This window comes from Littorina saxatilis, linkage group LG2 (genome assembly GCF_037325665.1).
Source record: "Littorina saxatilis isolate snail1 linkage group LG2, US_GU_Lsax_2.0, whole genome shotgun sequence".
NCBI classification, from domain to species: Eukaryota; Metazoa; Mollusca; class Gastropoda; order Littorinimorpha; family Littorinidae; genus Littorina; species Littorina saxatilis.
In genome coordinates, this window is record NC_090246.1 from 79,183,694 (window position 1) to 79,198,590 (window position 14,897).

General features: G+C 44.4%; 2 protein-coding genes across 5 annotated transcripts in view; one reads left to right on the forward strand and one right to left on the reverse strand.

Moving 5' to 3' along the window:
* The first annotated feature begins 546 nt into the window (after window positions 1-546).
* Window positions 547-11,376, forward strand: LOC138959814 (mediator of RNA polymerase II transcription subunit 15-like). Of its 2 annotated transcripts, XM_070331438.1 has the most exons (5): window positions 547-693; window positions 1,247-1,496; window positions 4,742-4,884; window positions 5,758-5,868; window positions 6,243-11,376. In XM_070331438.1, exons 2-5 carry the CDS (start codon window positions 1,493-1,495, stop codon window positions 8,049-8,051), a joined length of 2,067 nt encoding a protein of 688 aa, XP_070187539.1. In that variant the 5' UTR covers window positions 547-693; window positions 1,247-1,492; the 3' UTR covers window positions 8,052-11,376. The 2 variants fall into 2 exon arrangements, with proteins under 2 accessions (XP_070187539.1, XP_070187538.1); XM_070331437.1 differs by lacking the exons at window positions 547-693; window positions 1,247-1,496 and adding an exon at window positions 3,638-4,118.
* A 216-nt stretch (window positions 11,377-11,592) lies between these two features.
* The window catches only part of LOC138959813 (uncharacterized), a 77,969-nt gene continuing 74,664 nt past the window's right edge, over window positions 11,593-14,897 (reverse strand). For all 3 annotated transcript variants that reach the window (XM_070331436.1, XM_070331435.1, XM_070331434.1), the window contains one exon: window positions 11,593-14,334. In XM_070331436.1, the coding sequence (XP_070187537.1) occupies window positions 14,270-14,334 (65 nt within the window). In that variant the 3' untranslated portion in view covers window positions 11,593-14,269. The remainder of the gene's footprint in view (window positions 14,335-14,897) is intronic.

The following is a 14,897-nucleotide window of genomic DNA, read 5'->3' on the forward strand; positions in this document are numbered from 1 at the left end:
TGTGTGTGTGTGTGTGTGTGTGTGTGTGTGTGTGTGTGTGTGTGTGTGTGTGTGTTGTTCAGCTTGGTGTACCGGCAGGCACTGCTTTCAATAGACCAATGAAGGACTCCCAATTTCAGCTGCCTGTACTTGTGTTGCGCTGTCTCTATGAATAGTGACTGGACCGTTCTCCCAGAGACAGGGGCCTAAGCCGACCTGCGAACACCGCGTAGACAGTTGAGGAAGTGGGGTGACTCGACACGTTTCGCGGGAAAGGATGGCCAGGCCTTTCAACCTCTTCGGCCCAGGCCCACCAGCATTGTGATATTTCTGTCGCACACCGTGGCCGTATCGTAGAACGCCGCTATAGTTTCTAGTCAGTTTCGCACCGTTTATGTGGCACCATGGCGTGATCAACACTTATAGCTCTTCAGAACTGCTTACGGTATTTCCCGATTTACTGGAAACGACAGTCACACGTCGTCGTCGAGCAGGATCGGAATCGGGGTAGTGGCTGACGTAGCTTCTATAAAAAGTCTTCATGGCTAAGAAAAGTAACGGACATTTCCGATTTTATCTGTCTATTTTTCTGCCTGGACCTGTCGGTGTGGTGCTCATTCAGTGGTTGGCCGTGCGCAGTGACGCCAGTGCCTGTGTTCACTCTCCGCACAACTGGAATTTTGTCATTGATTTGTTCAACTGCGGTTTACAACGGTGAGTCAAATCTGTTGTCAATAAACTCATGAATTCAGTGGTTTGTTCTTTTTAGCTTATCTAACAACCATTCCGAGTTACCAAAATTGTTTCACTCATATGGAGAGATGGCGAACTCAGCGCTATGTGAGAACACGGTGGCGGCCATACTGACCTAACCTCAGACCTATCTGCGTCTTCTTTTCAAAGTAAACTCCACTTCGTTACAAACTAGTGTTGCTCGATAGGAAGACGTAGTCTACATGTGTATGAAAAATAACCAAGTAAAAAATTCCACCCGAAAAGGTTATCCTAAACTTGCTAGACCGTCTTTGGGGTGGTCACAAAAAATGCCCACATAGTGAATTCACTGTTACAGAGACTGATCATACTAAAAAGAAAGTAGCGTCAATAGGAAATTCAGCAACTATTTGTAAAGACAGCTCATTTCTGAATGGAAATTCCAAGTAAAAGAAAATAGAATCTACTTTCATCTTCCGGGTCAGAAAAGACTGTGGATTTGCCGGAACAGCGGCCAGACTATGAACTTACTGAGATCCATTTCATTGTGCAGAATGTGGGAGAGAAGTGCGACGTGATCACTGAGCTGTGGGGTGACTGTAGACTGACACCAACTAAAGACCAAAAGTGGAACACCGTCATTGCTGCTTGCAGTCAACACCAACAGAGAAGATCATTGCTTCACACAGTCAACACCAACAGACTGTGACAACCATTGCTTCACACACCCTACGTAATCGGGACTTTCTGTGAGGGTTCGACCTTGACCAGGGCGATACTGGACTATTCAGCCTTCGACATGGGTCAGTGATTTCAACTTTTACTTTACATTTACTGACAGAACATGTAATATGAGTAGTACTAGGCTTGTATAGTCTAGGAATGTATAATTTGTTTATTTATTTATATGTTTATTTATTTGTTTATTTATTTGTTTATTTATATAAACAGATGAATAAATGATACATATATAATTATGTATTATTTATTCATCTAATAATCATGTATTTATTCATTGACACTTGGCTACATGCCCAAGCCGGAAGAAAGAATCATTATTCTCAGCAGAACTGACAGTAAGACGCGGCTGATACAGCGTTCTTCATTCATCCTTGGCTGACCAAGACAAGTGACAGTGTCCCATTTGATGTGTGGCCATGGTGATAAGAATTAATTTTGTGGGTGTATACTGTGTCCGGACTGATGGTAGTGTAGCCTGCAGTCACACTCTGTACTCAACACACTTAAGTCTGTCGCTCGGCCATAATTGCTTGACACTGTTTGCTTATCATGTAGTTACGCGTAGTTTTTTTTTAGCGTGTGTGTGTGTGTGTGTATGTGTGTGTGTGTGTGTGTGTGTGTGTGTGTGTGTGTGTATATATGTGTGTGTGTGTGTGTTTGTGTGTGTGTGTCAGTGTGTGTGTGTGTGTGTGTGTATGTGTGTGTGTGTGTGTGTGTTCCTCTTAAAAAGAATAGTTTCTTCAGACCTACATTTTCCTTGACACCAGGGATTTGCTGATTCTGCCGACGAGTTAATTGTAGCAATTTCTGAATATTTTGCCCTTACTGTTAACGACCATACGCGCGTAATGCTGCCACTGCTTAGTACGCCCAGGGAACTCAGTGACGTCAAACAGGAATCAGGACCCAAGGGCATTGGCTCCTTTGTTAGATTCGAACGCTCATCATAGGAAGCATTTAATGTGTGTAAGTGGCTGACTTGGGGGGGGGGGGGGGGGGGGGCATTGCGATCAGATGTAAGGCCAGTGACCGTGTAGATTGAATCAAAATCCGGCGAGGCGTTTCAGTGTCAAGACTGACCAACAAGAATACAGTAATGATAGACAAACACTGCGCTGCGTTGATGTTGATATTGTCACTAACAGGGGCGAGGGTGGGGGGGGGGGGGGGAGGGGGAGGGGGGGGTAAGTAATAAGGCATGATTCGTGCCGCTTCTTTGTCGATAGTGGTGCTAACAATCATGTGGATAAATAATTTCAAATACAATCATTCAAACAAACAAACAAACAAACAAAAACAGACAGTAAACAAACAAACAAAAACAGACAGTAAACAAACAAACAAAAACAGACAGTAAACAAGCAATGACTCCCGTGCCTTTTGAGTGCCAGCAGGAAGAAAAAGAAACCGACAGAGGGGGAGAAGGGGGGGGGGGGGAGTTGGTAAACCCCACAAAATCTGGAAAACACGGAACTAAGACAACAGCGAGATAGCGGTGACAGCAAATAGCTAATGACTTTCGGTGGGAGGGTCGCCATAGAAGTCCCTCCCTAGGACAGACACCAAGTGAAAATGGTTAGTTAGTGTCCGTCATGTCAGTTACCAATGCCGAGAGACCCCTTGTGTGGGACAGAAAGACTCGCTCTAGCCGTGCGGCAGGCCATTGACTGACTAGTGCACACTCTAGAATGACTCTACGTAACACTCTATGAAAATCTTCCTTTCTGGAAAACTGAAACACACGTCAAGTAATCGGGAATTCACGATTGACTGCCAGGCCCAGGCCTCGTCTTCCTTCCTGGAATGCTCTTCACTGAGTGACGTCACCATACAGCAACCACAGTGCGTCCTGGTTCTAGTCACACAAGCTTTGTGTACTTCATGTCGCTTCGTGTGGCCTGAAATAGAAGCCTAAGTGACTCTCTGCGTTGTTTTCTGGGAAGTAAAGGTTTTACAAGGCTGTTTACCTCTCTTTTTGAGCGACTGGATATCCCAGTCGGTTTTATTCACAAAACATTGATTAATCAACAACTGACAATGAAACTCTCTCTCTCTCTCTCTCTCTCTCTCTCTCTCTCTCTCTCTCTCTCTCTCTCTCTCTCTCTCTCTCTCTCTCTCTCTCTCGATCTCTCCCCCCCTCGAACAGATTAAGAGAAACATTGATCCCATTTAAATATTATAAAAACCCAAGCACTTTAGACTCGGCTTGCTCCTGGCCTCACCTCAAGAAACTGTTGTCAGAAATGTGTCCCTGTATTTGTATAAAGCCTTTAAATTAAGAGATGTTGTAACCTCTTAGTTAGATACCGTGTAATGTATGTTTTAATCTGTAGTGTTGTGCGATTATTATTTTGTACCTTTTTTGCACCTGATGAGTGAAATTATTTGCAATGTTAACCGTAGTTTGAAAATCGGTGCACAACGATCCCAAGCGAAACATCGATCAGCTCCACAGACAGCCTGCGACAGCAAGCCACGCCCACAATGCTATTTATAGGCAGTGTTTTATCAGCTCGGCGTTGTTTACAGAAAACTTGTCCACTCATCGGATCTTTCCGCTGCTAAAAATATCTCCGCGATCTGTGCCGAGTTCAGTATTCCGTCAATCTTCCCCACGCACAGTCGCCAGTGAACACAGATAGCAGATGCACTTTCACATCATTGGACTGAAATGCCTATATCAGGTACTGAAACGAAGCAGGGGTTGTTGTTTGTTGTATGATCTCTTTCACTTGTGGGGTAAAAATTAATGAAGACTGATGTACTCAGTGATCAAAGTAATTTACCTTGTAGGGTCCAGCTGACTGCAGTAAGTCAATGAAGATGTACTCGGTGATCAAAGTAATTTGCCTTCAGTAATCCCACACACAGTGAGCACGACGTGACTGAAACGACGGCTGACGAAGAATGAAAAGTGCACAGGATTAAGACGAAACTCGAGGAAATCTCTTCTAAACGTTGTCTATCGAGCGATCCTGAAAACCACATGATGTGCACAGATGTGTCCAGGGTTTGACATCTTTAGGACTCCAGCATTCTTCCACTTGGACACATACCACAACTCTACAGTCTGTCTGCTTCATGCGCAGTGTTGTTGTTGTTGTTGTTGTTGTTGTTGTTGTTGCTGCTGTTGTTTGCTGTTGTTGTTGTTGTTGTTGCTGTTGTTATTGTTGTTGTTGACGATTTATATGGGAATGACGCGGGTACTGTGAAACCTTTCATGGTGATATTTTACGCGATCGTTGTGTTTATGACCAGCTGGTTTGGTGTGTTGACAGTTAATGTGACGTCATTGTTGTGTTGACAGTTGTGACGGAGCGGAGTGGAGGTGCCATGGACAGCAGCCCAGGGAATTGGATGCCACAGCAATGGGAAGACGACGACGACAGCAACAGCAGCGACAGCAGGCACCACGGCGATGGCGGCGGCAGGAAGCGCAAGCTGAGCTCGGTGAGTTCCCTCTCTGTGTCTCTTGTTTTCTTGTATTTATCGTCGGCTTGTTTGACCCCTCATGTCTTCACCCCTGAGTGGAAATAATGGTCCCTGATGGCTGTGGCTACCAGTGGAAATAATGGTCCCTGATGACTGTGGCTACCAGTGGAAATAATGGTCCCTGATGACTGTGGCTACCAGTGGAAATAATGGTCCCTGATGACTGTGGCTACCAGTGGAAATAATGGTCCCTGATGACTGTGGCTACCAGTGGAAATAATGGTCCCTGATGGCTGTGGCTACCAGTGGAAATAATGGTCCCTGATGACTGTGGCTACCAGTGGAAATAATGGTCCCTGATGACTGTGGCTACCAGTGGAAATAATGGTCCCTGATGACTGTGGCTACCAGTGGAAATAATGGTCCCTGATGACTGTGGCTACCAGTGGAAATAATGGTCCCTGATGACTGTGGCTACCAGTGGAAATAATGGTCCCTGATGACTGTGGCTACCAGTGGAAATAATGGTCCCTGATGGCTGTGGCTACCAACCAGAAGAAGAACCTCTTCGTACATTTATTCATCACTCAAACACCTTTTTCTTTCTTCAATCCTCTCGCTGTCTCTCTCTCCCTCTCTCTTTCACTCACTCTCTCTTTCTCTCTGTCTGTCTCTCTGTCTCACTCTCTCTCTCTCTCTCTCACACACACTCTCTCTCTCTCTCTCTCTCTCTCTCTCTCTCTCTCACACACACACACCTCTTCCTCTCTCACTCACTTCTCCTGTCGCATCCTTACACTGACTGTTCTTTTCTAGTAATCACATATCATTTCACATTTCACATTCAACATTGGCGGTGCGTGTAGTAAAGGACTGTGTGCGGTGTTACAGGCGGGCAGCGTGCAAGACGACGACGACGTGGAGCAGAAGAGAAGGAAGAACAGGGAGGCCGCCAAGCGATGTCGTGATAAGAAGCAACATCAGACTGAGGAACTCAGAAAGGTCCGTATCTCTCTGTCTATCTATCTGTCTGTCTATCTGTCTGGCAGGCTGGCTGGTTGTATATGGTGCGAAAATACAGTAGGCTATGTACTAATTGCAAATTAACCTGAAGTGACTGATTGGTTTCCACTTTAAGATGTCTAACCATAGTGACTGTTTGCTGTGACCACAATAACAATGACTGCATCACGTGACGGGCTGTTTAACACTGTGATGTTTGTTTGCTGTTTATTTTATTTATTTTATGCAATTTATATCAAACAATAACAATGACTGCATCATGTGACGGGCTGTTTAACACTGTGATGTTTGTTTGCTGTGACTGTTTGCTGTGACGGGCTATTTAACACTGGTGTCATTGTTGGTGTCCACAGAAGAACGGGGAGCTGGAGCAGGAGAACTGCACGCTGGTGCAGCAGCGCAACGACCTGATCCACAAGTGCAAGGAGTACCAGCGGGAGATCGAGCAGCACAAGCAGCAGGGGTGCATGGTGCCGCACTTTGACCCGCCCTATGACCTCAACACCATCCTCCACCCTGGCACCCCTCCCGCCCAGTCCCCCCGGACCGCCCCCAGCCCCGCCCCCAGTGTCAGCCCCGGCCCCCCGCCACGACACGTGCAAAACGCCCCGCCCCCTCACGAGCATAACGCCCCGCCCCCCGTCGTGTTCTATGACAACCAGGGGCTGCCCGGGGGTGCCGCCATACCCCCTGCCGTCACCACTCTGACCCCCGCCCCCTCCCCCTCCCCCACCCCTCCGGCCTCCAAGGTTCACTACCTGCGGGTGAAGAAGAAGGACGGGACGCAGACCACGCTGCAGCTGTCCCACGAGGATTACCTCAAGGTGTCGCACCGTCTCGATGCCCTCAAGGTCAAGAAGCAGCACCAGCAGCAACAACAACAACAACAACAACAACAACAACAACAACAACAACAACAACAACAACAACAGCATCAACAACAACAGCAGCAACAACACCAACACCAACAGCAGCGGTCAAGGCAGCGCGTGCCGGCCACAGTGAGCGGTCAGGTCCAGGAGATGCCCTTCCTGCCCCAGTTGCCGCACGACCCTCCGGTCAATCCCTACGCTGGCATGGGTCACCAGGACCAGGACTCGCAGGACGGCGGCCAGAAGCTAGACACGGTGGACGACCTCATCTCCGTGCTGCAGAACAATGTCAAGGGCAAGGAAAGTCAGTACGAGCTGGTGCCGGTCAACCCTAACGATGTGCTGCCCAACAGCCACGAGGTGCTGGTCAAGGATGAGCCGGCGGACAGCGGGTACGAGCAGCAGGGGTTGTTCCCCCTGGTGCTGGACACTGACGGCATCGAGGTCAAGCAGGAGACGGACGTGAGACTGGCCCCTCGGACATTGGGTCAGTGGTCGTCCACCGCGGAGCAGATCAGAGCCGGCATGGACACGTTAACCCAGCAGGACGACCCGTCACCCTCCAGTGCACATATCCAGAACATCGTGCAGTTCCTGGAGCATGATGACCAGTTCACTGTCACGGTCACTGACCCCAAGACGTCACGCGTGGTGGAGCAGACCACGGCCAGGACCGTCCCCCTGCAGATGTCCGGTGGCAACGTCCGGCAGCTGGTGACCTCTGACCTCGTCCAGCCCCTCACCTACGTCATGTCATCAGCCTCCATGGGGTCGCTGGGGATCTGCAGCACCGGGCAGAGTAAGGTGAACGGTGTTGGCGCTCAGCCCACAGGGGTCAGCACAGGGTCGGCCATGCAGAACGTGAAGCTGAGGGTGAATCCCACCACCCCGCGCAGCATTCCCACACCGGGCGTGATGGGCAGCAAGCCGGGGGTCAATGCCAGGCAGGTGGCCATGACCTCCCAGGTCAGAGGTCACACCACACCGGCCAGCAGAACAATGGCAGCCTCCCTCAATGGCGGCGCAGTGCAGACGTCACCCGCCACACGCTTCCAGTCGGCCGCCACTCAGCCAGGCAACGCGCGACCGGTCGACGCCGCTTCAAGGCTGCAGCTGGCCCGGATGCAACAAGCCGCCTCTGCCAATGTTGCCATGACGACATCCCACAACACCCTCAGCGCTGCCGACATGGCCGCTATACAGCTGTCATCAGACAACCTCATGTCCACCTCCACGCGTCTCATCCACGACTATCTCAACAACCACAGCATTGAGAACATGCAGCAGTAGTCAGCTTTTGGTGATACTGTCAACACAGCAACAACAACATTCACGCGTAGCCAGGCCCTTGTAGATGATGTCAGTACAGCAGTACGTGACAGTCTGCAGATGAACAAACGCCCCTGATTATGCTGCAAACTCAATGAGCTACAAGACTCTGCAGATGTGGTAACGTTCCTGCAGATGTCAAACTGCCAGGCTGTGCCCAAGCCTCTGTTTCCAGCACGGCCCCTAGCACCTCAGGGCTTAGGGTTCGAAACTCAGGGAAATGTCTCCACTCTTGTTTGGATGTGCTCGTGAGACGCTGTTGGTGCTTGAATGCGGTGACCCTTTCCTGTTTCCATGATCAGAGAGACTTGTTAACAATTATCCTGAAGTTGAATAGCTAGGGTTGAGGTCCTCCGTTGCTGCCCTGCATGCCAACCGGCATAACGGGCAGTAAGTTAGTAACACGAATTACTAGGAGTAGGACTGAGGCCTAGGAGCTGTCAGGAGGTTGTTGTCCACTGAAGACAGAAACAATGGTGGTGGAGGAATACTGCTTGCAAAAAACAAAACAAAAAAACCAAAAAAAAGTTTGTCATGTGAGGCTGGTGCTGTTACTGTGTGCTGTCTATGCACAGCTTTTCACAGATGTGTGAAGACTCTGTGCTGTGTGGAGACTATGCGACACGGACCGACAGACAAAGGGCTTCTGGTTCTCAGTCCTTGATACTTCGTTTCTAGCTGTTGCGTTTGCTTTCATCTGTTGTGATTGCGTCTGTGATACCATCAAACATTTCAATCTGGTGGTATGCACAAGAGGTGTTGAGTGTGGCTCTGAAACGCTTGCAATCATAAACAGTACTGCTTGCCGTGATCTCTAGTACTGGCAGCACCCACTGTCAGTGAAAGTCAACATTGCACTGCTAACTATGAATAAGTAAATCTCTGGGATAACATTTTCCTGGGAAATGTTTCCTGTACAGAAAATTGCGTTTATACTGCCCCCATCTACACACAATCTTGCTTAGTTAGATAGTAGTGCCTCCAGAAAGTAAAGAAACCAGGGGGAAAACAAATAACTGGTTGGTGTCTGACTCCATATGTGTGTGTGACAGTGAGTGTGTGTGTGTGTGTGTGTGTGTGTGTGTGTTTGTGAAGAGTGAGAGAGAAACTTATTGCTTCATATGCATGCAAATAATTTATTGATATCACCAGTAGATATGGAATGACATAGCTCATTTATCAAATTATAAATATTTGCATGAAATGTCAGTATTTTATTTGGTTTTTATTTTATTTTATATAAAATTATGTACATGAAAATGAAAACAATGTTGTGCTTGGAAGCCGTTAAAGCTACTCATTATGCAACCGGGTTCTCGTTATCAAGACGTTTGAGAGAGAATCCTTTTCTTCAGAGATTCTTTTTCACCCTCTTTTCCCACTGTCTTCTATCACCGACTTCAGCGTCTTGATGAACATCTTATAATTATCACTGACTTCAGCGTCTTGATGAACATCTTATAATTATCACTGACTTCAGCGTCTTGATGAACATCTTATAATTATCACTGACTTCAGTGTCTTGATGAACATCTTATAGTGTCCTTCTCCTGTCAACCATGGTGTCAATGCTGCAGCCCTCAAGGCTTTAAGTCAAATAAGAGCATCCTTCCATTTGAACTTATACCAAAAATCAGCTGTCTGACTGGGTTTGGTTGAATTCAGTTGTAACTGATATCTGCTAAATGTATTCAGTGCAAACAAATAAATCCATTCTGCACAGGAAGCAACCAGGCTGTTGAATTCTTGTATGTGTCCAAATGGGAAGGTGCTGTATAAGTATTACATGTAACAGCCTGAACAGCTGTGTGATGACCCCCCGCGGGTTAGGGGGAAGAATTTACCCAATGCTCCCCAGCATGTCGTAAGAGGCGACTAACAGATTCTGTTTCTCCTTTTACCCTTGTTAAGTGTTTCTTGTATAGAATATAGTCAATTTTTGTAAAGATTTTAGTCAAGCAGTATGTAAGAAATGTTAAGTCCTTTGTACTGGAAACTTGCATTCTCCCAGTAAGGTAAATATATTGTACTACGTTGCAAGCCCCTGGAGCAAATTTTTGATTAGTGCTTTTGTGAACAAGAAACAATTGACAAGTGGCTCTATCCCATCTCCCCCCTTTCCCCGTCGCGATATAACCTTCGTGGTTGAAAACGACGTTAAACACCAAATAAAGAAAGCTGTGTGATGACATCACAGTGACGTGCTTGATCGTTTACACAGGAGCTAAGACTGATGTTGTTCATTTTGCACTAGCATCTGCAGACAGAGGAATATTAACAGATTGTCACACCAGACAAAATCAGGATGAGAGGTAACCATTGCTGGAAATTGTTTACAGTACCCTTGACTTGACCTGATCTGTACTGCTAGTTGTCCCCCTTGACACAGAGAACTCTTCTGCCCAGTGGCAGTGCCTTGTTACTGGCATTGTCACACACCACAGCCCAGTAAAATGTACAAGGTCAAGTCTCATTCCACAAACTATGTTTAAAAAAATGGCATTCATGGAACTCTGCCCTGAAGAAAAAAAAACAACAACATCAACCTACGATATAGAACCTTAATTTTTAGAGACCCCCCCTCCCCACACACCAATTTGAGACCTTTTTTTCAGATTTTCTGTTTATGGCCTGTCAATTTACCATTTTAAGACTACCTCCTTTAAGAGCTGATATTCTCAAAAAAAATGTAGGTCTTAAAAGGGGGGTTCCACTGTAGTTTACAATGCCCCAAATCTCCCCCAAGCAACAGTAGTGGTAGGGTGGTTCATAATGTGTTAAGGCCAAAAAAAAAAAGGTCTGTTTACGGTAACATAGGCCCAAAAAATAGGGTCGGTAGGTCGGGATTTTTTTATTTTTTAATTTTTTTTCTTCCAAAAAACCATATTTTTACGTTATTTTGCAAAAAAAAACAAAAGATTTTTTTTTCCCCCCCCAAATGCCAAAAAAAAGTCTAGGGTCACGCGAAAAAAATAGGGTCGGTCGGGTTACCGTAAACAGACTATTTTTTTTTTTTGGCCTAATAAGACTGACACAGATGGTGTGGAGTACTGTAATCTTGTTTTCAAGACTTCTTTCTCTTACATGTTATTGTTTTTGTATAAATGAGTGAATTGTTTTTAAAGGTCTAACACTTATGTTCTGACCCAAACAGAAATACCTATTTGTGTATGGATTAAATATCTCCAATGCATATATGTGTACACACAAGCATGCACACACACACTCACACACATTCACAGTACTTACACACTGTAAATAAAAAAATTAAAAATGGAATCTTTTACCTGTGCTTTCTGATGTCATAATTGTAAGTGTGCGAATGGGTGAAGGGAGGTAGAGTGTGTGTGTTCATGCGGGTGTTCATGCGTGTTTATGCGTGTGTTCAAATGTGTGTTCATGTGTGTGTTTCTACGTAAATGTACCTGTCAGTGTATGTCTGTTCGCATTCTGTGTAAACGTGTGCAATTGCGTGTGAACAGAAAGAAAACAGGAGTCCACAGAGAGTTCACAAATCGAATTCAAATCTTCAAAAACTTGAGTTCAAAATTTGTTAAAATTAAAAGTTAAAAGTTACACTTCAGAAATTCATTTTCCATCAAGACCTGGAAGAAAAAAAATAATGGTCAGAAAGTCAAACCCGAAGTATGCGTAATACCTAAAAATATTATTCTTTAGAAGAACATTTTTAAAAAGCTGTTGAGTGAGAAAAAAACCCGTTCACAGCTTGCATTATGAAGTTATCTAACACTAATTCACACATAACTAGTCAGACAAAAATATGTTCAAAACTTTACAAGTCATAAAAGCTCAAACCATTGGACTTCACATATATAAAATAACTTGAACAACTAAATGTACAGCATCCACATGAATAATTATCACAGAAAAAGTTTAAAACGAAGTATGCAAGAGTGAATAATATAAATTAACATTGCGGTATTCAGCAGGAAAAGTTGCAAGTAAGAGGTATTTCTCTGGAACTTCTGACAAATGACAGCGTCATGCAAGTTTTATGTTTAAAGTCAGCAACATAATTCAACATGCATCACAACAGTTGCCAGGCCTGAAGACACAGAGTGACCAACCAACAAACAAATTGAAAAAACAAACAGCAAATACCTGAACATTTTGAAGGCATGCAGTTAAGACAGCAACATGGACATTTTGAACTGTTTGAGTTTCTTTGTGGCTGTGTGCTGAATTTCTGGGCAGCGTAAGTCAACTTGGATTTGAAAAGCAAGCGATGGATGCACATTACTGTTGTTGGGAAGGGTGATAACAGAGACAGCTAGTCCTCCTCCCCAACGCAAAATATCCAGTGCATGGCTGTCTTGGCAAAAGCAATATTGTCAGCACAAGGTCACAAGTGGTTAGAACTATTGGTTTTAGCTTTAACACCGCAATATGCTGTTTCAAATAACAGATTTCCACTCAATTTTGTCGTACAGTTTAACATGGAAATACAGGCTGTAACTAATTTTGCAGTCAATGTTGATGGGGCTATCTATAGCCTAGCAGATCAAACATCAGTCTCTTGTCATCATCTCTCTGCCTGAATAGTGGGGGGAGGGGGCTATCTATAGCCTAGCAGATCAAACATCAGTCTCTTGTCATCATCTCTCTGCCTGAATAGTGGGGGGGGGGGGGGGGGGGGGGGAGGGGAGGGGGGTCTTGGAACGTAAAATCCCACAAGTGCAAAAACACAAGTGTACTTGGGAGTTGCAGCCCATGAAGGCAGATGAAGAAGAAGTAGTTCATTTTGACACTAAAACACAGGCTCAATACGTAGCCATGGTGAGGAGTCAATCTCTCTCATCACATGTTCCACAAAGAAAAACAGACATCATTAAGAAAACCATTCTTCTTTTTTTGTTGTCGTTCGCTGAGAAAACCATTCTAATCCCACACCTTAATGGATGCTTTTCAACCTGACAATTTTTGTCATTAGACATGTTTAGCGAGATTACATTAGCGTGGCCAGCAAAACGGAAACATTTCCGTGGACAGATAATACTGCTTTGTTGTATGGGGGAAAAAAGTGTAATTACAAATATCTTACATGTATGTGTATTGTACTCTTCTCCATTAAAAAAGCGAAACAAAAGTTTGAAGAGTCGTTAAAACTTCACCAGACCGTAACAAAACAAAGTTCTCTTTTTTATTGTTGCTGCAAGTCACAGTGTTTTGCACTTGCACAACACAGCTTTTGGCAACACGAGACACATTTTTTCGACAAAACTCAATGAGAATCTTCTCTACAGTGAGTTCTTCATCAACTGAGCAAAAGATTTTGACCTTGACGTTCCATTTATTTGACCCTCACATCTGACTTACTCTAATTTCACAATTTTAATGGAGAACTTTTATCAACATCCTTAAATCGGTGAATAATAAAAAAAATACCACATACATGGCTTTCTTTGTGATACCAGGTTAACTGGAGTTCTTTTTCAAATATTGAGATGTTTGAAGAAATAATTGAAGAAAAAGAACCTTGTGTAAACCTGGTATCACACAGAAAGCCATGTATTTTTCTGTTTATCCTACATTCTGTACTTCCGGCCTTCTATCTCAAACCTCCCGACGGAGTCAGAGTGTCCAAATTGAAGACACGTTTTCTTTAATCTCTCTTCTAATAATTTCAGTGTAATCTCTGATGTCAAAAGCGAAATACATGTATACTGCAAAAAGATGCCCCAATAGGAATCATAATCTCATATTAGTTCTCAAAATTCTTACAGAGAAAACAACAAAAGTTTCTAGAATGACTTGGTCATCATGAGCAGTGGAACATTATTTCTGAGGTCCCTGCCAGGCTGTAGTTTGACTCGACCTCATTTACATGATATACACTTGTGTGAAGATATGGTGTTGTTATGACATGGGTGGTCTCACTTGGGATAAATTAAGGTCAGATTCACAGTGAATACCTTCACACACTTTTCTTATCACAATAAGCAAATGAAGGAATTCAAAACATTCCAAATCAAAAAATGTCACAATGCAAAATTCAAACTATAATTGTTGAAGAACTTTCAAATGTAAAATGCTTTCAGAACGACATTCAATGACAGAATGCATTTTAAAGAACATTCAAACTCAAATTATATTGTAAAAGAACATTCCAAATCAATTACATTGTAAAAGAAATCATCCCAAGAGAAAAAGACTCTTCTTCAATGATGGTTACATTGGCAGTTGACCGTACACTCAGAAACAGGTCTACCCCAGGCAAATCTAACTGGAAAAGAAAAGCAAAGAAGTAAGTATCTAACTGGACAAGAATAGGAAATAAAGAAGTCCAAAGGTATAACCAGAGCACTTCCATACCTTACAGGCGGTCCTATCCTAAATATCGCTGTTTGCAGTCTGATGTGCCCTACATGTTGAATTCTTTCCTCACTCCATTTCAAAAAGAAAAGTGTTAATTCCCATCTACACACAGTACTTTAAAGCCAAACACTTCCGTGACAGCACAGAAATATGCACTGATGCCCTTAGCAAGCAAGGCTGTTGGGAAGTGTGCATCAAGAAAAAAGCTTTTAGCAGCATATAAACTTTCACCCTGAAGGTCAAAATCGACTTCACAAAGTCATTTTACCCCAAATTCAATTGCACAGTCTTTTTATCCCAAATTCAATGCCAAAGCTTCCTGTAGCCAGAATTCGATTTTGCCCAATTAATTTTAGGCTTGAGCTGCTGCCTAAGACCTTGCATGATAAAGAGGGAACAGCACATTTCGTAAGACCACTTAGGATGATAAATCGGAACATGCACATTATATAAGATCACTTAGCATGATAA

Excerpts from the sequence above, each read along its gene's own strand:
- LOC138959814 (XM_070331437.1), top strand. Across the intron at positions 4,885-5,757 it reads GGAAGCGCAAGCTGAGCTCG|GCGGGCAGCGTGCAAGACGA; the intron begins GTGAGTTCCCTC and ends GCGGTGTTACAG. Across the intron at positions 5,869-6,242 it reads AGACTGAGGAACTCAGAAAG|AAGAACGGGGAGCTGGAGCA; the intron begins GTCCGTATCTCT and ends TGGTGTCCACAG.